Here is a 26,803-nt window from a genome sequence, read left to right as displayed (position 1 = left end):
CCCTGTGTTCAGATATCCTGATATCCTGCCTGTTTGGCCATAGTAGGACATTTTACAACTGCAAGGGACCTGGTATACTTCTGGTAGGGAATATACCAGGTCCTTTGGCATCTCTTTGGTGGAGTGGATAAGAGATGCCAATTTTTTATGTGATCTGTAACTGGTTATAAGGTCATATTTCCCTAGGATTTTTATTAATTTTTTGGATGTGCCCCATGTATATGGAACGGTGATAGATTTTGAATAATCTCTACTTTGAAGAGGAGGTTGCTGTTACATGATTTTATTATTTTTTGGGAGTTGTAGCCATTGGCTCAGAAAGGGTTAAGGATATAGTCAAGTTCAGTAGTTAGGACTATGTTATATGAACAGATTAATTTTGCCCTGTTATATAGGGTTTTTATAATCCCATATTGTTGGGAGGTTGGGTGGCGTGACTGCTAGTGAATGTATCTGTGTGTGTGTGTGTGTAGGTTTTCTGTAAATGGAGAATGCCAGGGATCCTTCAAGCTGGCATGTAATCAGAGTATCTAGGAATGGGAGACTGTTGTTGTTTTCCTTTTCAATGCTGGAAGAAGGCCATTTTATTACACAACAACCAAATACAAGTATGAAAGACTATTCATCGAATCTGCTTCAGCTTTAAAGAAACTTTCCAAACCTCAGCAAATTTGGGTGCATGCGACTGCCCCAAATCTGGGAAGCATATGTTTTAAGAACATCAGCCCAACGGCCAAGACAACCCAATTTAGCCCACTTGGGGCACTGTTTACTACTCTAGGCCTGATTTCTATTGCCTTTATTCAGCCTCATTTTCTCAGTGTTAGTGCTTGCATGCAGATATAATTGTTTTTTGTGATCCCTGATGATGGCAATGTAACATTGCCAAAATATAGGAAAGTATTAATTAAAGTTTATTATAATTAATATTCTAGTATACGTTGTCATTTCCTGAAAAATTAAAAGCTATGTATTACCAACATATAAGCTTATCTACAAGAATTAGACCATTTTTATTGGCAAACAGGATACAGTTATGTCATGGTTGACTTTCTATAGTTATGTGCCATGCAGTTGTTTCTGACTCTTGGTGATCTTGTGAACAAAGGTGCCCTCTCTCTCTTACTTGGCCTCTTGTCATTTCTCGAACTCTTTTACAGTCTTCTTCTCATGTCCTCAATCTTAATGCCCCCCCCCCCCCCAACATAAGTGGCTTTTCCAATGATTCATCTGCTCACATAATATGCCCAAAATACATTAACTTATGTTTAGCAATCATTGCCAAGAAGCATTCTGTCTTTATACTCTAAAACCTTCTTATTAGTCATTCTTGCAGTCTATGGAATTCTTAATAGTTGCCTCCACACCCATAATTCAAATGAATTAATTCACTTTCTGTCTTTCTTCTTAATGATCCAGCTTTCACACCCATACATTGCTGCTGGAAATACCATTGCTTTGACAATTCTAATTTTTGTAGCCTTGTTAACATCTCTATCTTTCATAATTTTTTTGGTTTAACATAACTTTTTTTTCCCATGTCTATACTTCTATTAATTTCATCTTCACAATGACTGCATTTGTCATGCTGAACCCCTGTAAATCATAGCTTTCAACCACTTCTATTTTATCTCCCTCAATCATCAATTGATCCAAATTACCTGAAGCCATCACTTTTATTTTGCTGATGTTTAAATTAAGCCTGGCTTTTTTGCTTTCACTCTTCAATGACAGAATCAACCACTCTATGTCTTCCTTAGTTTCTACTATGAGGGTTGTATCATATGCATATCTTAAATTATTTATTTTTCTGCCATCAATCTTAATTCCTGCTTGATCTTTGTCTAAGTCAGCCATTCTTATAAATATAGTCACTATAAATATTAAAAAGTCAGGGCAACAGTATACAATCTTACCACACCCCTTTCCCACTCGAACACCATGTGTTTCTCCAGAGACTTTTTTGCTGAAGCTCCTTGGTTCATACAGTGCTCTATCAAGAGAATTAGATGATCGGGTTTTTCCATTGATCGCATTACATTCCACAGTCTGTTGTGATCCACACAATCAAAAGCTTTCTTTCATATATATATAAAAAAAAAAAACTTAGATTTTTCGAACCAAAAAATGAAATGTTACAAATGCTAACTAACACTGGGTTTAATATGTCATGATAATATAATAGTTAAAACTGACTAGTTTCACCACATATGCAAGTGGCTTCTTCTAGGTGAGGAAGAACAAAAAAAATGTAATAAGTGGTAAATTTGAACCATTACATAACTAAAACTGAACATGTAGGAATGGTTACACAAAAGTAAAAAAAAAAACAGAAAAACGCTTGGAAGCTAGCACAGATCAGTCATTGTTCAGTAGGTATGCATAATAATTGGCAGAAAAGAGTCTGACATGTGGAATGATCTAATAAGTGACTTCTAAATATCACATAAAATCATTCCTTGGTTTCTGTTGAGTGTGCCTTGTGAGTGGATTACCATCATAGCCTCTTTGATGTTGTGGGAATTGAAATTATTTCCTATGTAAAGCATGGAACTCTTGTCCCCACTTCAATATTGTGGTGAGTGTGGGAGAAGTAGAAAGCTAGGCCTAAGCTGTTTACTCTGTTGTTATTAACATCTCCAATATGCTCTTTTTGTTTAATTTCCAAGCTTCTAGATGTTTGTTGAAGGGGGGGGGGTTGTGGTCCTTTGGTTAACATAGCAAAGCCTGTAGGAGTGCCTGTCTGTTGCGGAGTGAGGGGGGCACCAGTGGTGGTACTGGGGAACTTTTCATTCTTCCTCTTTTCTTTGCTTTTCTTCCGATATTCTTGCTCTACTTCTTCTGAGTCTTTTATACTATCCTGTCTTCCATACTACTATCACTGGGTTCCAATATGTTGCTGCAGAGTTTACCATGCAGTGTGACTCATAGACATCCAGAAAGGGTAGATCTTCATAGTCTTGCACTACTTTGGCAACACAAATTCTCTTGGATGGCCCATCCAGGATCACTCTGTAAATAGGCTTGGCTGCTGGTTTGGTTTGCTCAGTGCTGGTATAGCATCCAAGGTAGCACTGCATTTCTCACTCAAGCACAGCCACTGCTTGCTGGTGAGCAAGTGTCCATGTCTGGCTCTGTGGTTTGTGGGGAGCTCTGGTGCCAAACAAAAAAAAAATCCTTTGATCATGAATTTTTCATCCTCAAATTTTTTGGGGCCCTCACAAGGTCCCAACCAAGTACTGATATTGTAGATATATCACTTGATTACAGAATTAAAAAACAAAAGACATGACAACAGGATAAATGCTCCAGTTTTTTAATTCTGTAATCTGAATTCTGAAAAGCCAATAGGGAAAATGTCACCCTTCTTTATTCAAAAGAGTTTAGAAAAACTGACAAGATCTCAAAGAACAGTTAAAAAAAAATATGATCTGGTGATATCCTTGTAGAAACATCATGTCAGTAACACTCAGAAATTTAACTCAGTGTAATGTGAGTAAAGAGCTTATGCTGAAAAGGTAACAGGTAAGAAAATGTCAGTAGCAACTCAAATTCATGTCTATTCTACCATCTGATAATTTCCCCAAACAGAACTTTATGATTATGATTGCTTCTCTATGGAGTGCATCAGTCGTACCACCTACAGTCTCACTCCTGAAACAACTCCCAAAATGATCCTATTTGATGAGAACCCATTTGTCAAGAAATTTATGGCAAGGATGTCACCTAAAAATAAACCACCAGACATACCCTTAAAAATCGGATACTTCTGTATCCATCAAAAGCAAACTAAACTCATCAGATGACATATTTAATGTTTTTCCAGAAGAGATTGATACTGGTCCATTCATTCATTCATCAAATTCCTGACATGTACCCTAGCCGTGTACAGGATATGCTAGTATTACATGAAAAATTTACATCATTACTAACTTCCTATCTACAATTTTCCTCCAAATCAATCTGTTTCCCATCAAGACTCCAACATTATCAGATCTTATATTTCTGTCTTTTAAGGCACTTTTTACTGTATCAATCCACCTATATTTTGCTCTTGCTCTGGATCTTTTTCCTGCCAACCTCGCAGAGAACACTTGTTTTGTTAATCTTTCCTCTCCCATTCTGTTTAAATGTCCATACCACCTGAGATTAGCTCTGCTAACACATTCCTGGATGCTAATAATATCAAGTTCTTTCCTGATACAGCAATCCCTTGATTAATGCTCCCCCAATTAGTGCATCATTTTTTTTTTGATACCCAAATTCGATTAGTGCGCCTATATACATCTTAAAAATAAATGTTACAGATTTTAAAAATTTTCAATCTATACATTTTTTTATGCTAATCGAAGTTTTTGACTATTTTAAAAAATCACTCACCAGGATGAAATAATCTAGTTACCAATTTGAAACATTTTACAGAGTTATTTTTTAATAGCATACTACACTATTTCCATGTACGCTATGATCAAATTTACCACCAAAATTTATGTCGTCTGCTTTACATTGCATTTTGCTGATCATATCTCGTGCAATTGTTTTCCTTACTTTTTTATTTTAAATTATTTTCCTAACCTTTAATCATGAGTAAAAGAATTAGTGAGCAAAAAACAGAAGTGTGAAAATGATTCGAAAAGTAATCTGATTGGAAGAAAAACTTGAAATAATAAAGAAAAATGAACAAGACGAGTTCAGAGCAAAGATAGGACAAGAACAGAAAAATGGGTGAATCAACTGCTGAATACAAAGAGAAAGGTAAGGCTGCTTGAAGTTCATCATGCATGCACTGAAAATCAAAGTATTATAATGATTGAATTAGAGACTTCTTCTTACATGGATCAAAGATTGCAACCAAAAACGGATCCTGCTATACACTGGCCTTATTAAATCAAAAGCATTGTCTCTTTGTAACCTGGAAAGAAAGGGTTATCAATGATGGAAAAGAATTCCACGTGTTAGTGCTGGGTGATTTGAGCGTTTCAAAAAAAGAAATAGCCTACATAATGTTCTAATCACAGGTGAAGCTGCAAGTGCAGATAAGGAGATATCCAGAGATTTTGAAGAAAATTCTGTAAGAAGGGGACTATTGTAATCAACAAATATTTAATGTCGATGAAACTGGCCTTTTTCTGGAAGTGAATGTGCCCTCCAAGACTTTTCTAGCCAAATCAGAGAACTCTCAGCCTGGTTATGAAGTCGAATGAAATTACTGCTAGCAATCTGGGAGCTGTTTGGAAGCACATTGTCCAAATGATTTTAGAGGCTTTTCAAATGAATCAAAGTTAATTAAATCTCATTCTGAGAAGTTGAGCAAATTCCGACCTGCTAAATTTAGATGCACAGCAGGAAGATCCTGAAGAATATGAAGAAAATTTAATCTCTGACAAGCCCAAAGAGGTTTCACAGAAACAATTTGAAAATAGTTTGCGTACAATCAAAGTTTTTAAGCAGCAATGCTTAGAGACTGATCCTGGTGATGTGAGAACCAGTAAAATTTGCAGAGGCAATAGGGCCATACCGTCAATTGTATGAAAAAAAGAAACAGAATGCCTGCCAAACTATGTTAGCTCAATTCTTTGTTAAGAAGCAGAATAATAAATTTATATTCTGAATACGTTTTATTGTCTTTCAGCTTCATGGTTTTCCTTTAACTAGGCCCTGAGACATACCATAATTCTTTTATAAAAAAAAAAAATAAGGGTCAAAAAAGAAATCTGAAGAATGAATTATACATTTTCCCATAGGTTATTATATTCGATTAGTGCGTTTTGATTAATGCGCCTGTTTTAAAGAATGCATTAGGCGCATTAATCGAGGGATTGCTGTATCCTTGTTTTTAATGATATTCCCATTGATGCCATCTGTTCATGCCCCTAATCTTTCTAAGGACTCTCTTATATGCAGTCTCTAATTTTGTTTTTTTTTTGGTCAAGTGTTTTACTTCTAACCCAGCTCTCAGATCCATAAGTTAAAACTGGTTTGAACTCTGTCTTGTATACAGCTAATTTAGTGCTCTTATTATTCCATATGAATTTATTTAACTGACTTCCTACCTTATCAGCTTTGTTGATTCTTTTGTCTATTTCCATATTTAATTTACCATCTTCACTAAAAATCGTGCCTAAGTAGCTGAAATATTTTACTTGTTCTATAGGTTCTCCATTCACAATGCAATTGATATTTTCAATTCTTCTGCCTGTTTTCATTGTCTTTCTCTTGTTATTGCTGACCTTCATTCCAAATCTATTACAACAGTTATTCAATTTAGTCAGGGAATCTTGCAGATTTGTTTAGAAGTATAATATCATCAGCATAAAGCAAAGAGCTGAGATTAACATATCCAATTTTGTTATCAGGTTTAACAGCACTTTCCTTTATAATGTGATCCATATAGATAATGAATAACAGATGGAATAATGTACATCTATGTCTGATGCCATATTTAACATTAAACCATCTTCCTGTACTTCCTTCAATTCTAACTGCTGACTTACAACTCAAATAAAGACTAAGTATTGCTTAATATAGTGACCCATTGACACCATACAACTGTAGTATTTTGAATAGCTTTTCTCTTGCCACCTTGTGATATGCCTTTTCCAGATGTACAAAACTTAAATACAGATCTTTGTTATATTCCCATTTCTCAACAATTTATATTAAAGAGAAAAGCTGATCCTGATCGCGTCTATTTGGCCTGAATCCAGCTTGTTCTTCACCAAGCTTTTCTTCCACACTCCTTCTCAACCATTTCTCAAGTATACTTGAATATATCTTACCAGGAACACTCAGTAGAGAAATACCTCTGTAATTCTCACATTCAGTTTTATTTTCCTTTTTATATATGGTTACTAGACGAGCTCTACTCCAATCATCTGGAATTTGTCCCTCTGTCCAGGTCTTCTGAGTTATGCAGTGCAGTCACTTTTAAGACTTTTATACCTCCATACTTGAGCATTTCTGGTTGAATATCATCTACTCCAGCTGCCTTTCTACATTTTAGGCTTTTGATGGCTTTTTCTACTTTAAGTATGGATATGTATTCCTGATTGATGCCTGGTCAGTGTTTTTTACCATTGTGCTGTCACTGCTTGTTTCATTTTGCAATTTTTCGAAGTAATTATTCCATACTTCAAAGATATCTTTTCTCCCGTTTTCATGTCACCTTTATCACATCTAACTCCTTTTACAGCTCCATTTCTAAGCTTCTTCAATAACCTCCAGAATATTTGCCACCTTCTTGATATCTATTTTCTATGTTTTTACCAAAGTCTTTTGTTTAGCTAGTTTTACAGTGTTTAGCTTTCTTACATTTGTCTCTGTATTCTCTAAGACCACAAGCTGACTTATTTGCCAGGAACTTTTGATATGCTTTCTTCTTTTCCTTCACTACCTCTTTAACTTCCTGTGTCCACCATGGAGCTCCGATTTTTCTATCTTTGCAGACAATCTCACCACATGCTTCTCTGGCTGAATCAATCAGTGTTTTCTCCAGGGCTTGCCACTGAATCTCGAAGGCTTGGTTCCTGTTCTCAAAATCTTTCATTCTTTCTTGCATAATGTTTGTGTATTTTAGTCTACAGTTCAGATCTGAGAGCTGCTCAACTTTTATTCGCTTTAAAACTTTCTTACATGTTGTTCCTTTCAATATTAAATTCAATTTTATCCTGCTCAAGACTAAATGGTGATCACTTCCAGTTTCAAATCCTCTGTACACTCTGGTGTCCTGCACTAGTGAGAAAACACCACGATCAATCTTGAATGAGACTTTTCTTATTCCTTGCCTTTTCTCTCCATGTGAATTTCTGCACGTTTATGTTGGAAAATGGTGTTAGTAATAACCAGTCCATGTCCTGAGTAGAAATCTAATAGATATTTGCCATTATTATTAACTTGGCTCTTTTCTCCAAATTTTCCCAATCTGACAATCATTTCCTAATCTTTAGATTCCTAACAAGGACCAATTTTTCATTGTGTCAGTTGTCTCTAAAGCCTCAAAAAAATTCCTCCTTTTACCTTAATAGAACCTTCTGTGGGATCATAGGCACAAATAAGACACATTGTCTAGTTCCCCATTCTGATATTTGCTCACATCACTCTACTTGAAATTGCCTGCCATTCAATAAGATTAGCCTCATATTTATTGTTGAATACTATGGCGATTCCTTCTTTTCCTTGATTGTCATCGCCAAAGTATAACATTTTTGTATTTATTGCTCAGAAAGATCTCACTTTCTGTCTTTTTTTGTTTCAGTCACCCTTATTATGTCATTCTGGTACTTATCCAACTCCTTAGCTAGCTCCATTTCTTTGCCATTCAGGCTTCTTATGTTGATAGTGTACTGATCTTGAACTCTAGTGATGTTGAGTTGGGGGTGTGTTTTTGGATTTGTTCCAGTCGCTGACTTTTTGCTGTTTGCCATGGTTCCCTAGCAAAAACAATAGGGCCTTCCATACTTCCCTAAATCAATAGATAAATATAAGCTTGACAAAGGTAAGTCCTCAAAATCAAAGCTAGGAAATTTCTACAGTAGAACTGTAGCAAATTTCACCTTAATATTTATTATATCAAGGTTCTACTGCAGAAACTTTTCTGTTTCTGTCTTCAGGAAACATATTTAAAACTCATTGAGGATCCAACCTTAAAGCATTTTCCTGTTTTTCACAAGGACAAGTGGGAAATGACTGGACTCATGGTGGAGTAGGTATCCTAGTAGGCAATCACACTCCTTTTCAGCTTAATACTGTTCTGGAAGCAGTAGCAATTTGCATATCTGTGAGATTTCTTATTATAGTATGTTCCATTTACCACTGAGTTATGAGATTGAACTTGATAATCTTATATTGCAATTGCCTCGGTCCATACTTCTTATGGTTGATTTTAATGGATACAACACTCTTTGGAACAGTGTCAACATGAATGGAAAATAACATTGAGTGAATGCTCAACAATCATAACCTTTCCCTTCTTAATACTAGAGTTGATACCTTTTATGCCCACATGCTCATATTCTATAATAGATCTTACAATCTTCTCCCCTGCCATCTTTTCATGTTCATTTGAGATGTTAAAGAGAACATCCATGGACACAATCATTTTTCTGTTGTTTGTACTGTCTTTGAAGGGAACCATGTTCTCTTACATGGATGTCCGTGTGGAAAATGGTCCAGGCTGACTGAAATAGTTTTTCCCATCTCGTAAAATTTAATGTTGAAGCAGTGAAACACCTAAACTAGTGGCCAAAATTGTGGAAACCTTTTGGAAAAAGTGTATTTATGAGGTTTGATGGCTCATAACACTACTTTTTTTTTGTGTAATACCATAAAATTATATATCAATGGAAAGATAATTTAATCAAGAATGTAATGCAATAACTTCTATGAAGGATTTTTTTTTTATTAGAACAGCAGTTATAAAGAAAAGAAAAGAAACGCATAGAAAAACTGAGATATACAAAAATTCTCACAATGCGAGTTAATATTTAGTTGGGTAGCCTTTAGCGTTAATTATGGCCTTACAATGCCTTCCCATGGAGTGAACCAAGTTTTTTAGTTCTGCAGCTGTTATTATGTGAAACCAAGATTGAATTATTACTTCTATTAATTGGTGTTTTATTGGTGGGTTGCTTCTGATTAACAAGTTTCTTTAGTCATCTCCATAGATTTTCGATTGGGTTAAGGTCTGGGCTATTCCCAGGCCATTCCAGCAGTGGAATATGATTATCTTGAAACCACTGTTTACACACAACAGCAACATGACATGGAGCTGAATTCTGTTGAAATATAAATACTTCATTATCTTGGAAAAGATCACATGCAGAAGGCTTCAGTTTGGGCTCAAGTATTTCATTTATGTATTTTTGGGCATTTATATTCCCATTAATCATGCAAATTCTGCCCACACCTTTTGATGTCATACAACCCCTGATCATAACACTAAGTGGGTGTTTCATGGTAGGTGTAATGCAATCAGAATGCAAATCTTCTCCAATTCTTCTCCTTACGTATTTTATGCCATCACTACGAAACGGAGATTTTGGTCTCATCACTCCAAATAACACTGTCCCATTGTTCCGTGGTCCAGTTAACATGGGTTTTAGCCCAGTTTAATCTTTTCAACCTTTGTTTGAGAGATAAAAATGGCTTTTTTTTTTGTGGAATTCTAGCATTTAGACCAGATTTCTGCAGTCTGCGCTGAACAATCCTTGCACTCAACTTCACATTGTGTTGTGCCATTTCATCTTGTATACACCCAGATGATTTTCTTCTGTCACGTAGGCACAGTCTCTCAATTCTTCTATCATCACTTGCTGTTGTGCACCTTTTCCTGCCTTTACCAGTCTGGTTTTGTAGTGACTGAGTCTCTTTATACCTCTTCAAAAATTTAGAAATGCCACCAGATTAGAAGAAAAATTGGTTTCCACCAATTTTTCTTCTAATTTCTTTATAATTGTAGCCTTCTTCACTTAATAGTACTGTCAACTCTTTGCGCCATTTTTTTAATTTTATTACGCTTTATAAGCTCACTAAATGAAAGAACAAAAAAAAAAACTTGATAGCAATCACATAACCCACTGACAAATGTCCTCCTCTCAGCTCCAATACATGACATCAACAGCTGAATCCTACTCTGACCTTATTGGCTCATTGCCAAAACAAGTTGGCTCTCTAAACACTCATGGTCATTGGCTACATTCAAATGAAGAAAAACTATTTCAAAGAGATCAATGCAGCTTGGGGGATTTTCAAAAAATATTTAGTGGATGCAATGTCTAAATGTATACCACAGGTGAGAAGGTTAAATAAGGTAGATGTGAGATGGATGAATAAAGAGATTAAGCATGCAATACAGAGAAAAAGGGCATTGTGGAGGCAGCATAAGAGAAGTGGAAGTAACCAATTTCATGAGGTCTACAAAGACCAAGCAAGGAGGGTGACTTGGTTGGTGAGAGTAGCTAAAGAGAGGTTTGAACAGCAGTTAGCTAATGAAGCTAAAAAGAATCCAAGGGAGTTCTTTCGATATGTAGCCAGCAAAAGAAAGAATGATTATGGAAGGATGACATTGATTGGAGGAAATGGTATAAAGACAGCTGTTGCAGAATGTGTGGTGGAGATACTTAATGAGCAGTTCATAAAGATCTTTCAATCTTGTGATTGTGACTTCATGGAGAGATTAAGAGCAGTTGATGATGAGGAGGAGAGACTGACTGTAAGTGAGCAAGAGGTGTTTGGGGAGTTGAGTAAACTAGATGTAAATAAGGCTGTGGGACTTGATAATATATCACCGCATATTCTGAAGGAATGTGCCAGAGAGTTGACACCTGCCTTGACATATTTTTTTAATACGAGTCTTGCACTTGGTCAAGTCCCTAAAGAGTGGAAGGAGGGCAAGATTGTGCCACTTCATAAAGGAGGTGATCGAACTCAAGCATCAAACTATAGGCCTATCTGTGTGTCAGGTGTTGTGGTTAAGTTGTTGGAGAAGCTTGTGAGAACTAGGATCCAGAGTTGGGTTGACAACAATGGTATAATCTTTGATGGACAGCATGGATTTGATAAAGGGAGGTCGTGTTTTAGTAATCTACTTACTTATTACAATAAAGTGACTGCTTCCTTGGACAGAGGAGAAGGATACACAGTAATATACTTGGATTTCGCAAAAGCTTTTGATAGAGTACCTCATGATAAGTTGACAGTCAAACTAGAGCAGATGGGGTTGGATATTAGATTAGTGCATTGGATTGGAGACTGGCTATCTGATAGGTATCAACAAGTTGTGTATGGGGGTGCAATATCCAGGAAAAGGAAAGTCACTAGTGGAGTGCCTCAGGGATCTGTTTTAGGGCCATTACTATTTAACTTGTATATTAATGATATTGGCGAAGATTTGGATGGAGATATTCAGTTGTTTGCAGATGATGCAAAGTTGGGACGAACCATAAAGAGTAGTGAAGATATTGTGGCCTTGCAAGAAGACTTGAATAAATTGAGTGATTGGGCAAGCAAATGGGGATGTGAGTTCAATGTTGCAAAATGTAAGGTTTTAAAATTTGGAAAACAAAGATGGGATGCAGAATTTATGCTTGGTGAGAATATATTATTGGAAGTAGAGGAAATAAGAGATCTGGGAGTGATAGTGGATAAGGATCTAAAATTTAGGGGACACATCGCCAAAATTGTGAAGACAACACAAAGACTTCTGGGAATGATGAGGAGGACACTGACGTGTAGAAGTAGGGAGATTCTTGTTCCATTGTATAAGGCTTTGATTAGGCCACACATGGACTATTGTGCCCAGATTTGGTCACCTGGTTTTCAGAAGGATGAAGAGATGTTGGAAAGGGTCCAAAGGCAACTGACTAAGGTAGTTTCTGACCTCTGGAATGTCGAGTATGAGGAAAGATTGAAAAGATGTAATTTGCAGAGTCTAGTGGAGAGAAGGAAGAGGGGAGATATGATAGAGACCTACAAGTTGGTAAGGGGTTGTTATAGGATCAATGGTGGAGAAGTTCTACAGAGAATAGTGGGAGATCAGGGGAGAACCAGAGGTCATCCCTGGAAACTGTATAAAGAGGGTGTGAGTAGGGGAGTGAGAGGCAGGTTTTTTTCGTGCAGAGTTGTGAATGATTGAAATGCCTTGCCTGAGAGTGTGGTGTCTGCAAGGAGTTTGAATGTGTTTAAGACCCGGTATGATGAGATGTGTGTGAGATAAAAGGACCTCCTAGATGAGTCTTTGACTCCATGAGGTCTTGTTTAATAATAATAATAATAATATCAACCTAAGCAAGTTGTGCTTCTTTTTTCTGGTTATTTGACTATAACTTTTCATAGAATACAGATAATTGAAGAAACTTTGTTGCATTACATTCTTAATTAAATTATATTTCCATCGATATGTAATTTTATGGTATTACACCAGAAACAAGTGGTGTTATGAGCCATCAAACCTAAAAAATATACTTTTTCCAAAAGGTTTCCACAATTTTGGCCACTAGTGTATCAGTGAAGCAGTGAAGTATAATCACAGATTGTATCCAGGCAGCAACAGCCACAATTCCAAAAAATCATCTCGATTTTCACTCTAGCCAAACCCATCATGGAATCCAGAATGTCAAGCAGCCATAGTAAGATCTATCCAGAGCATGGGTTATACTTCGTAGGCACTCCACCACATCAAATCTCATTGGTTTCAAATGTGCTAGGTCAAAGCACATTATGTTAGATGTCAGAGTCAAACACAATCTTGGATCCAATTTGCATCAATAATTATTCGAACAACTAGTGCAAAATACAATCCAGAAAATGAAACGTAGATATAGAACTCTGTTTATCTTGGAACATAATGGATGTGTTATTGCTGGTCCCAAAGCCATTGCAGACATTTTGGGAGATAAGTTTGCTAGAATCTGCAACTGCTTCCTATCCTATTGAATTTCTAATGTTGAAAGAGCAACAAGAGAAACAACAGCTAAACATTTTCTACTAATGTGTTAGAGGAACACATAGTGTCATTCAATCAGCCTTTTGTTAAGGAGGAACTAAAAAGAGCTCTTCTACTCTGTCATGCCAGTGCAGTAGGTCCTGATGACATCCATTATGATATGATAAAACATTGTCCATCATTTTCCATGTATCTCCTTCTCTTACCACTACACAACAGAATACTTACAGAGGAAGAGTTTCTGGGTGATTCAGAAATCAATTGTCATTACCATCCCAAAAATTGGAAAGGATCCTACACAAGCAAATAGTTGACCAATTGCTCTGACCAGCTGGCTTTGTCTGATATCAGGGAAAAAATGGTAAATGCAAAGCCATTCTGCTATTTAGAAAGCAACAGACTTCTTTTTCATAGTGTGCTTTCATAGACACTGATCAACATTGGACCATTTGGTCATAAGGAATGCTTTCCTGAAACAAGAACATCTGGTTTCAGTCTTCTCTGACATGGAAAAAGCTTATGACATACCCTAGAGATATGGCATATTGAAAGACCTCTTTAAGCTTGGTCTGAGGGTATGCCTTCCTGTTTTTATTAAAAACCTTTCTTTCCGTCTGAGTGGAGAAAAACACTATCTGTCACTCTTTGCTATCAGAGTTAATTCAATCACTGAACAGCATCTTCCCACAGTAAGCAATGCTCTTTACATCAATGACTTCAAAATTTACTGTCACTCATGCAATAGGGTAATTGAAAGACAACTTTAACAAGCAATTAATCTTGTCTCTTCATGGACTCTTTGCAGTGTTTTCAGGTTTTTAGCAGAAAAAACTGTATGTGTACACTTCTGCCAAAAATGTATTCTTCATTCAGTTCCTGATTTAAGAATGGGACAAAGTTTTATTCCATTTGCACCCGAGGCCAAGCTCTTGACTCATCTTTGACAGAAAGCTTACATTCTTTACACACATTCATCAACTTATGGACAAATGTAAAAATTCATTGAATCTCATTCACACTCTATCCTCTACAGAATGGACTGCTGATTGATGTTCCTTTCTCTGCCTTTATCATGTACTTGTACAGCCAGAGCTTGATTATGGGTCCCAGGTTTACAATTTTGCAAGGAAGAGCACACGTTGATGGTTGAACCTACCCTCATCAAGGTGTAAGAAATGGCTACTGGTGATTTTCACACATCACCCATTCAAAATTTTTATGTTGAAGTAGATGAACTTACTCCATCACTTAGATGAAAACATTTGTCTCTTAACTATGCTCTAAAAATAGTCTCTTCTAGAGCATCCTATCACACACACATCAGACTGCCTCACATCCCTCTGGTATGTGTGATAGATAATGGAAGCTACTGGCATGAATGTTGACAATATTACCTTCACCAAAATAACATTTCTCCATGACAGGTTTGCATGCCATCCTGTAACCTCTCACTCTGTCAACTACAGGAGTCTCATACTTCATCCTCTATTTACCTGCAATTGCTTAATGTAGACAGAGCAGTCCACTCTGATTTCTTGCCCATCTATACTGATAATCTGAGACCTCTTTTCATTGTGCTACTGTGTTTCCTAACATGACTATCCCACCAGATCCCACTTAACTATAATAATTTTATAGCAAAGTTGCATGGCATTCAGCTTGCATTTGTGCACATAAAAGAAAAACACTGCTATGAGTGTTTTTCATCACTAAAAGTGAGTAATTCATGCCGACTCATTGAGTTCTTTACAAGCCATCTCATTTCCTGTATGTATGATCCACATCCAGTGCTTTGTGAGATTTTACAACTCTTGCACAAAATAAAGACCCTTAATTTTAATGTTTGATTATTGGGGCTTGGAATCGAGCTGCACTGGAATTAAAAGAAATGAGATTTGCAGATGCAGCATCTAGATCAGCTCATACTTTTTCCATGTACTGTTTGGTAGTCCCATATGCAGACCTTCAGACAAATTATAAGATCAAAGCGAATTACCAATGGCAATTAGGCGATCTTCATGGTGGGAAGTACTGACAAAAAAATTGCACGAAATTAACCTGAAATTAAGTATTGGCGGTCTAGTCAACTTAGAAAGAGAAGAAAGGAAGTTGTTCTTGCTTGGCTCTGCATATAGGTCACAGTTATCTTACACATTTACTGAGGGATGATGACCCACCTATGAAAAATGCAATGCACTTGTCATATTCTGGTGGATTGTTAACACTTCATATGAGATGAGAGAGGAATGAAATTTTTACTAATCTAGCTGAGCTATATATATTCAGGCAGATGTTATCAAACTCAGACAAATTGCATGATGTGTTTAACTTTTTACAAAGAATTAATTTATTTAAACACATTTCATTATGAATTCTATTTTTGTGTGGATACTTAATTGCTTATAGAAAGTATTTTTACCTTGGGTATAATTATGTTAAAGATACCAAGCAATTTTAAACCTGGTTTTACTCCATTTTTCCCAAGTAAGCAAACAGACAAAATTGTCAAGTTTGTGCCTGCAAGTGATGCAAGACTAGCTGATCCTACAGGTAGTGCAAGACCAAGGCAACTCGTGGTAGAAGTGGAACAAGCTCCGATCACTAATCTTAATATTTACCCTTAATGCCAAAACACATCTCCAAGAAGGGGATGTATGATGTTTGTATTAAAGGCAAGGGGCCACTACCCAGACCGGTTTCGACCTTTTTTTGAGGTCTCATCAATGGGAGCTCGGCTAGAATATCTTGATTGCTTAATTTATTTTTTAATTCGCTTTTTGTACAGTACATATTAATTATGAATTTATCGCTTTATTACTATTTATTATTGCCTTCTGTACTGCTGTAACCTTTGCTCTCCTTGTGCCAATAAATTATAGTCCATCTGTCATGAAAATCCAGTGACTAAATCTATGCACAATTATCCATACCAATGGTCCCAAAACATCTCCTGCAGAACACTACTAGTGACTTTACTCTTTCAGATATTCCATCTCCATACATAACTATGAGACATGCCAGTATTGAAGTCCTGACAGATAACAGATTAATTTGGACGAAAATTGTGTTAGGAAGTTAGTAATAATGTAACTTTTTCGTGTTATACTATCATAGTATTCTGTACATATCCTTTGAGGGTATGTATCAGAAATATGATGTATGTTTATTGGTTTGCAGTGTGATATAATTCAAAGTTGATGTCTAAATACTATTTAACATCAGCTTACCTAATTTCAAGATGTATTTAGCTTGCATATAATTTCACATATTATTACTTATTTCTTTTAAATCTATGCTGTATTAATGATATTCCCTATTGCTGTGTTGCTTTGGTCACATAGCTTCTGTTTTATTTATACACACACATACAGGTAACCCTCGTATAATGCGGATGTTCAGTTCCATAGAAATGGCACGTTATATAAATCACATTATGTGAGACTCAGATCATATAGAAAAAGTAGGGTTATGTTCCGAAATCTTTTTTTTTTTTTTTAATTATATAAACAACAATGACATATCCAAGAAAAAAAAATTTTTATTTAATTCAAGTAATTCATGTAAATTAAGAAAACATACAAACTATGAAACAAATGTTGTTGTTGTTGTTGTGTGGTTATAGCCTTTCGGCTGTTTAGGGGCAGCTATATATATGCCACCATCTAGGGAAATGACTATGAGCAAGGTGGTTTCCCATTGCCTTTCTCGCTGTACTATATCCTATGACTGTACCCTGTGTGTTCACGGGGCTAGTTTTCCTGCTTGCGGGATGAAAAACCCCAGATAATTAAACTGGTGGAAAAAACCCTGCTGTCCATGCCCAAGAACAACTGACTTGGCTTAAGCTCCTCGCATTGTCAACAGGAATCGAACCTAGAATGCTCCTTCTGCAGGCATATGGTTGCAAAGCCACTAGGCTAACCGCGCGGACATTAAACAAATACACAGTATAAAATTATAAAAATTGCAATTTGTACGTAAACTTCATTGCACGTAATGCATAAATGTTTTAGGCAAAATAAAATAAAATGCATATTTTAATTGTCATCACTATCTTCAAAAATAACATTTCGTAGATGTTCTTTATTTATGAGTGGCCAGATGTCGTCGTCACTTAATCTCTTGGACATCATTTTTATAATTCTCATTGCATACTTCGGCTGGTTTAGTTATCAAGAAGTCAGTAATAAGACCTTGCTTACCACTATGCTGCAAGTTTTTATTAAGTTCATAATATGGAGCTAAAAAAATATCCAATTGTCTTGTGAATTTTCTGAAGCGCTCCATTGAGGGATTATTATCCATAAAATAACTTCCTAACTGTTTTGCCAAGTCCAATCCTTCTGCTAATTTCTTTAAACTGAATTCTTTAACAGATTCATCACAATCAAGATCATCAGCAGAACTTTCCCCTCCATTTGGTCCGACATCATCTATTAATTGTACCAGTTCCTCCTCATTTAAATCTGTTTCCCCATCAGTTAATTCACTGATTTCATTTTCAGCAGCTTCTGCTGATTCTCTGTGGATTTTAAGATTATGCAAAGAAAACTGCTTTTCAAAGTTTTTGAACCAACCCTTACTGGCACAAAATCCATGCCTAGAGCTTTCTTCTGAAGAATCTTGATCAAGTTCTTTTAAATGTTTATAAACTTTGAGAGTCTTTTGTTTAATAAGATTTCCATCCAAAGGAATTTTCTATCCAAATCATTAGAGATTTCTCCATTGTTTCTATTAGAATATTATGTACCCAAGCAACATGCTTTGAATTTACCGTTGACCCAGCAATTACACTTTCTCGTATTTTATGTTCATTTTGTTTGGCTGTTAGAATTGTTGATTCATTTAAATTCAGAGTTCCTGTAACAACTCCTGGTTTGTCTCCATTTTTCAACCGATCCAAGAATTTAATTTTTTTCTTCGAGAGAAATTAATTTTCTTTTCGATGTTGTTTTTTTTCCCTTTCACTGCAGTTTAAACTATGAAAATAATTTTTTTACATAAAAAAAAAAGCATCGCATATTAATGTATGTAACTCACTAGAAAATAAAGTGCTCAGCTTGAGATTAACACACTTAGTCAAAACAGTGAACAGAAGCCAGTTGTTCAGTACCAAAGAAGACAAAGGCAGTTCCATCAGCAGGAAAGGTCATGGCATTGGTGTTTTGGGATGCTAAAGGCATTTTGTTTATTAATTATCTTGAAAAGGGTAAAACAATAACTGGGGAATATTATTCCGATCTTTTAACCAGTCTAGACGAAAAAATTCGTGAGAAAGAACCGGTTTGCAGAAGAAAAAAAATCATCTTTCATCAGGACAATGCACCTGCTCACAGAGGTGTTTTGGCAATGGGAAAATTAAGGAATCAATGGGGAATTGTTGAACATCCACCCTATTCCCCAGATTTGGCTCCCTCTGACTTCTATCTCTTCCCAAAATTAAAACTCTTCCTCGCTGGTCAGTGTTTTTCTTTGAATCAAGAGGTGATTGCAGCTGTAGAGGTGCATTTTCAGATCTTACTGAGAACCACTACTGGGATGGGATAATGGTGCCAGAGTATCGCTGGAATAAATGTATTAGTCTTAAGGGAGATTATTTTGAAAAATAAAAATAATTTTGAAATTATAAATTCGTTTTTTCATTATTAGGCCGAGAACTTTTCAGATCACCCTCGTTTATGGCGGTTGTACTTGCAGAAGATTGTAAGGTATGTGACATTAGTGCTGTAGGTGACTAGTAGATACCAAACATTGCACTTCTTCAGGCACAGTGTCTTACACAGGGTAGTGCAGATCACCTCCCACTTACACATTTACAAACATCCATGTTTCTATGGGATTCAAACCCACAACCTGTAAACTGAACAAAGAGATGCTATCCATTGAGCCAACTAAGCTGTCATCTACAGTCTCTGTCTTGCTACTAAGAAGTTTTCTATATCATTTTGTAGTCAGTTTGGCATCTTGATTGTAGTTAAGCTTTATGCATATTTGTTTCTTCTTCCTACATTTGAAGTATGTTATAGCATACTGCTGAAAAGTTTGACTACCTTCAATATTACACTAAAGGAAATTCACTATAACAAACCTTTCACTAACAATTACTTTGGACTTTGCTGTAGTTGATAGTCATATGATTAAGTATTATCATATTTCTACATGTTTTTCATTTGTAATTGCAGTCAAGTTTCACTACAGCAAACTTCTAGAGAGCACAGAAGTAATTTGTTATACTGAACAGTTTTCTATAACAAATTTCTTTTATAACAGCATTATGTTTATAGGGCTCAGGTCGGGACTTTTCAGTATTCTCTTATAGAGAGTTTGTTATAATGGTGTTTGCTACAGTCAGAAGCACTATACAGGCCTTATATTCTGATCAACTATCTGCATCACACAGAAGATAATGTACGCTTACTGGTTAGCGATATGATCTAGCATAAGAAAGTTTATAATTATATTCCTTATTTGTCTTTCAAAATTTGTACTAATAGTCTTCGTTGGTTTGTTTTACAAACTTAAAGAACCAGGAACATGAGTGTACCTTGCAATCAAATTTAGATGTAGTTCGAAGTAGTGGCAAGTTTTTCATGGATGTGAAAAACTTGCCACATAGTTGTATGAAAAATTTCTGATCATTAAAATAAACTGATTCTGCAAGCTGAAGACAATCCAAAATAATTGTATTTTGTAAAAGCTACCTGGTGTATTTTCCATGAAAAAGAGCTTTTACAAGTCAACTGTGGACTCAACAGTACAATCATTATTGAAGAAAAAAATAAACAGTTTGAAAACGGTAACCAAACCTTGGAGTTCATCAGTGGCAAACCCTGAAGAAAACATTGATTGATTCAGCTAGGGAGGGATGTGATGAAGTTGTTTGCAAGGATAGAAAAAAAGAACACCATGGTGGACATAAGATGTTAAAGAAGCAGTCATGGACAACAAGAAAGCATACTGAAAGTTCCTAACTAATAAGTCACAGATGCTCTAAAAGAATACAGAAAAATGTGAGAGAGCTAAGCTATGTGTAAAAGTAGCTGAACAAAAGTCACTGGAAGACTTCAGTAAAAATATAGAAGGTAGTCAGGAAGGTGGCAAATTGTTCTGCAGGCTATTCAAAAAGCTTAGAAATGAGGAAGGAGTACTGTAAAAGGAATCAAAGATGATAAAGGTTACATTAAAAGTGAAGATAAGGATATCCTAGATGTCTTTGGTAATTACTTCAAGAGACTGCTAAACAAAACAATCAGTTACAGAATGGGCAAAGAAAATTTGCAAGAGGAATGCAAAATAGAGTATATATATCAATATTTGATGTAGAAAAAGCCATCAAAAACCTGAAATGTTGAAACATAAAATTATATTAGATGATATTCATGGTTGTATTAGATATATATATCTACTATAACCAGAAATGCTTAAATATTATCATCATCATCATCATCATCATGTGACGCCTCCAAATATGGAGGTCTAAAAGTTTTGCAGTGGCCACATTGAGTAATTCAGAAGGCCAGGTCAGAAGGTCAAATTCCAAATGATTGGATTCTCATAGTTTGCATCTATTAAAACAAAACAAAAAAAAAAAAGTAATAAATCTGAATGTTAGAATTATAGAGGAATTTCTCTACTAAGTGTTTCAGACAAGATTTATATAAGCATACTTAAAAAGAGGTTGTGAAAAATTGTGGAAGAGTAAATTGGAGAAAAACAAGCTGGATTTAGGCCGAATAGAGGTTGTCGAGATCAGATTTTCAGTGTATTGCAAATAGTTGAGAAAGGCCTACAAGGTACCCAGAGAAAAGCTTTTCAAAACATTACAATTATATAGAGTAATGGAACATTATACAGGCATAGTCTACATGCATAGTCTATATTTAAGGTTTAAAGTCAGCAGTTAGATTGAAAGAAATACAGGATGATGATTTCATGTACAATCATAGGTAAGACCAAGATGCATGTTATTTTCATTCTCATTAATCATCTATATGGATTGCATTATGAAAGAGTGGCATTAAACTGGATATTAGAATTAGGGATATCAAACTTACTCTTTTGCTTTATGCAGATGATGATGTACTCCTAAACACATCCAGTGTAAGTCTTTGGTGTTCTCTAACTAAATTGCATAAAAACTGGAGCAAATTCAGCATGAAAATCAGTAGTAAAAAGACCAAAACTATGAAATACCCAGGAACATAGAAAACTTCAGCTGCATTCTGAATAGAGATCTTATACAACAAGTAAATTATTTCAGCTATTTAGGCACAGTTTTTAGTGAAGATGGCAAATTAAATTTGGAAATGGAATAAGCAAATCTATGGTGGTGGTGAGCCAGCTGAATAAATTTATATGGAATAAGAGAGAAATTAGCTAAAAGACAAACTAGCAGTATACAAGATAGTATTGAAATCAATTTTACATTATGGATGTGAGAGTTGGGTTAAAAATAAAGCACTTGATCAAAGATTAGAGTGCCGATATGAGAGCTCTGAGAAAAATTAGGGGAGTGAAGAGAGTGAAAAGATGGCATCAGTAGCATCATCGTATTAAAAACGAAGATATTAGAAAAGAACTTGTGAGCAGGACTAATCCAAGGTGGTATGGTTACTTACCGTATTTGCCGGCATATAAGACGCATCCCCTTTTTTGTACACATTTTTTAGGAAAAAAACTTTATTCAAGTTCTTATCATTTTCTCAGTTGGGGGTGGCCCGAAATGCCTCTCTGCCACCCTGTTTCTATGTTCTTTAGCATACGCAATCGCATGTAGCTTGTGTGCAATATTGTAGCAATGCCGATGTTTTTCAGGCATAATTTGCAAAGAAATTTAGAGAAATTTTAACGGCAGAAATTTATCACCATTCACAACAACCGCGACAACAATTGGAAAGTTTAAACAAACAGGAACACAGTTGTGATCGTCAATGACAGCGCATGCGCATCCACTGAAACTCTACGTAACTGACACCGCGAGGAAGCAAGAAAGAAATCACGTAACTCAGAACAGAGAAAATTTCCAGAAATGAAAGTAATAAAAAACTGAGTATCGGCATATAAGATGCATCCTGTTTTTCAGACTATTTTCAAAAAAAAAATGTGCATCTTATACGCCGCAAATACGGTAAATAGAATTGTTGAGCAGGTTGTTTGATGATAAGATTGGAAAAGATCCAGAGGAAGACCAATGTCTAGGTGGATTGATTCAGTCAGAAGTGCCTTAGAAGAATGAAATTTAGATATGACAATATTGGAGTGCTGACAAGTAATAATGATTTGGAGCAAAATTGTTGCTAGTAATAATAATGTAAACTTAATCATGTAATGCTGTAATGGTAGCCTGAACACCCTTTAGGGATACACATCAGAAAATTGATGATGAACATAATTTTTACTATGGTACAAATGTGATTTTATAATTATGGAAACTGCAGGTGTAATAATACAAGAAAATCTTCATAGCTCAAAACAATCCCCCCCCCCCCCCATAGAGGCAACCTAATATGAACTGATAGTTTCACAATTCTAATATTAGTAGCCATTGGGTATGTTTTATGTTATTTATAAATTTAGGTAATTTTCTGATATCCATGTTGTTAAATTTCTAGATGATGTATTATTGTTTACATCATAATATTAACATATACATCTTTCATCCTCAAGTTGAACAAATAATTGATATCTAGCAAGTAAAGGACTCAGCAAGTCTTCATTCTTATGCTGCCTAATTTGTTTTCTCTAGTATTCAATTTTATGGGAAGATGGTAATCATATATTTTTAAAATATGTCCTAGGATTTGATGAACTAAGATGTCACTGTGATGCATCTGTATTGTTCCCACCAATTGCTTGTGGAACAAAACCACCAGAATGTAATCAACCGTGTTCTCGAGTTCATACATGTGATCATCCTGTACATCATAACTGCCACAGCGAAGAAAGTTGTCCACCTTGTACAGTCCTCAGTGAGAAATGGTGTTTTGGACATCATGAGGTGTGTTTTGTTTTACTACCCTAGGTATTTTGTGGAAAATTATTTTTAAACATTGAAAAGAAATAATTTATTACTCCTTTCTAAAAGTCTTTGCATAATGCGAGTTTAATATCTAGCCAGCAATTTACATATTTTTAGACATTACTGCTAATTAATATATTCTCTCTCTCTCTCTCTCTCTCTCTCTATATATATATATATATATATATATATATATATCTGCATAGCTCCCATTTGTAGATTATCCAAATTTCACTTAGGAGCAAGAACATGAATAAAATTAACATCTCTAGTGGCTAATCTTGAAAAATGGCATATAAGACATGTATAATCAAAACATTTCCAGATTATATATTTTTTCTTCCATTTACTGTTCCTTCAGGTCGGATACCTATTCTTGGTAGAAGAGGACCTCCCATTGCTGATGCTGACCTTTTCATTCTTCCTCTTTTTTCTGTACTTTTTATCCTGTATTCTTTGTTCTACTTCTCCAGACCATCAGTGTGTTTCATAAGCACCGATGGATACTGATAGACTAGTGTTTGTTTAGAAGCATCCATGAGATGTGCATTCCTGAAATGCCAGATTACTTTGACATGGAAAGCTTATGACACAGCTTGGAGATATGCTTTCTTTAAAAAAAATTTTATGTTATTGAAAGACCAAGTTACAATCCATTAAATATCTGAATATTGGTACCAGAGGACATCATCATCAATTTCCTGATATGTGTTGTCAAGGGGTGTACAGACTATTATGAGAGTACTGCATGATTAAGTTTTCATTATTGTTAATCTCCTATCAACAATTTTCCTCCAAATTATTCCATTACCTGTCAGCACTCCAATATTGTTGTATCTAACATTTTGGTCTTCTAGGGCACATCTGATTGAATCAGTCCACCTATATTCTTGATCTTCCTCCGAGTCTTTTTTCTGCCATCTTGGCATTGAACACCCATTTTGCTAATCTTTCCTCATCCATTCTATTTAAGTAGCCATACCACCTTAGATTAGCCCTGCTCACATTCTTTAATATTAACAATGTCAAGTTCCTTTCTAATATCTTCATTTTTAATATGATTCTTCCATAGATGCCATCTGTTCAGGCCCCCTAATATTTCTCAGAATTCACGTATCTGTGGTCTCAAATCTTTGATCAAGTGCTTTATTTCTAACTAACTCTCAGATCCATATTTTTAATTCTTTGTGTTACAGAACCCTAATGCTATGGCAATAATTAGCACGCATCAACTGCATGCATACACACACACATATAGTGTGCATACCATTGATGCATTCTTTACAAATATATGTCAAACCATAACTATCACCTTCTCTAGGTATCCTGTTTGTCATTCATTGATTCCCCATGCGACTGATCTTTCTTGAAGGGCTCGGGGGAAAGTATTTCAATATCTTGAGCACTAAGACCTAACACTTGTGCATCCTTCTAGGACTTTATACACCACATGCTTCTGTTTGAGATGCTTATAGCAAAAAAGCTGGTAGCAAGCCATATTCTTCTAAACAATGTCTTTTAATACTCAGATTAGAAGCGTAATAATTTATCCTATCTTAATTTGCTCAATCAAGGTCTTGGTTTGATACACAGACTTGAATATCCAGGATGACAATACTATCATCTCTTGATGCCAAAAGATCAGGCTTTCTTATGCTTATCTCAGTCCTGATATTTGGCTCCTTTCAATATGGCACATATTGCATCATGTCTTTTAACTGTAATGTTGTGACACATATCTCAATGTTCTAAAACAACATTGAGATACATGTGTCATAGTCTCTCTGAACCATATCCAGCCCTACATGTAGTATGTATAGTTTGCCTACTGCGGGCTATACAAGCCTTGCTAAGAAGGGCGTTTATCCTAGCCCCCCTCCAACCAGATCTATATAATCCCATCCAGGCAGCATTCTTGTTTCTTCCAGTACTCAAAGTTATTGAGATGGAACCCTCTCCGAGTCACTGAAGGACTTTCCATCAGACGAGAAATAGAAGTCTTTCCCATTCTTCCTTTCAAGAGAGTTAGAAACGATATGCATTCCATTATCAAAGGTCCAATGTAGTATTTTAGTTCATTCTCATTAAATCAAAAAAGGATCTTTTTCAGCTATGTAAAAGGTAAAGATGGATGTTGGAGTTTATTTCACCTTAGATATTTTAAGTGAGGAACCATCCATCTCATTTCAGGAATTCCTAATCCACCAGATTTATGGCCACATGAAGATAAGCAACTGAAACATCCTGTGGTAGTCTTAGCCAAGATCTAACAGCTTGATGTACTTGTTTATTTAGCCTATTCAGGATAGTCAAAGTTGATTTTCTAATACTAAAGAATGGAATACTTTAGGTAAGACAAATTGATTTAGTAATGTGATACATTGCTGAGGCTTTAGTGGAGCTTTCCGAAACTTATACAGGAATGTTAAAAGTTCAGTTGACTAAGGTTGTCGTCCAGCAGCTGAAATCATTAATTCCAAGTACAAGTCTTTTGTCACTTGTCCAAAATACTGATAGGTTTGAGAGAGTTACATCTTTAACATTAAAGGATTACATCTTTAACATTTTAGTTTATCACAATAAATTTAAACACATATTTTGATAGTTATTCACTATTATTGTTTGTTAGGCTGAAATTAAAAGGTATTGTTTTATATTCACTATCTGTGCTTGTGTGTACACCCACAGATGCAAGACCCTTCGACACTTCGCATGTCAGAAGAAGGAGAATCCATTTCAATAATAGAGTAATCAATCCATCTTGTGGAATGGGTTGTTTATTATTACATGTCAGAAAATTAACTTTTCTTTTATGAACATTGTAGTTTTTGAAGTGGTAACTATTTTGCTTGTATAACAGTTGAAAAATTTTATGCATAAAGCATGTGATTTTGCATGTTGGTGACCAATTCGTACATCCTTTATTTCTTTCTCCCCTTCAGCATGAATTGATTATTCTTGGCAATCTGCCAGACCCAGTTCTATGAATTGTGGGAGTACAATACATACATGCATTTGAATATTCTCTTACTAATTTTTATAATTTCATATTGTATTCCATAACATCTTGGTACTATAATATATGACATTTGGCTGGCATTATTTTGACTGGAAATGAAATTATTATTAAGGGAGACCTCCAGGAAGTCAGGAATTCATTGATGAAGGCCATGCACTACCATGTACCAACTGTCATATTTGTTTTTGACATTGCACACACAATATCCAATAGCAATGCATTCTCATTATGCATCACTCTATGAGAGAAAAATCTTTTCTTGATAGCATTCATTCTCATCTTCCAAGGATGCCTTCTTGTCCTTTCCTAATCCTTCATAAAATGA

General features: G+C 35.5%; 1 protein-coding gene across 3 annotated transcripts in view; it reads left to right on the top strand.

Annotated features, from left to right (window-relative positions):
- Positions 1-26,803, top strand: part of LOC150100074 (transcriptional repressor NF-X1-like) — a 222,136-nt gene that overhangs the window by 121,489 nt on the left and 73,844 nt on the right. For all 3 annotated transcript variants that reach the window (XM_090403287.1, XM_090403285.1, XM_090403286.1), the window contains exon 8: positions 23,239-23,438. In XM_090403287.1, the coding sequence (XP_090259413.1) occupies positions 23,239-23,438 (200 nt within the window). The remainder of the gene's footprint in view (positions 1-23,238; positions 23,439-26,803) is intronic.

Source organism: Typopeltis vanoorti, chromosome 13, assembly GCF_054136105.1.
Source record: "Typopeltis vanoorti isolate ZY-2024b chromosome 13, IOZ_Tvanoo_1.0, whole genome shotgun sequence".
Lineage (NCBI taxonomy): Eukaryota > Metazoa > Arthropoda > Arachnida > Uropygi > Thelyphonidae > Typopeltis > Typopeltis vanoorti.
The sequence above is the reverse complement of the archived record's forward strand: the minus strand, read 5'-3'. Positions and strand labels throughout refer to the sequence as shown.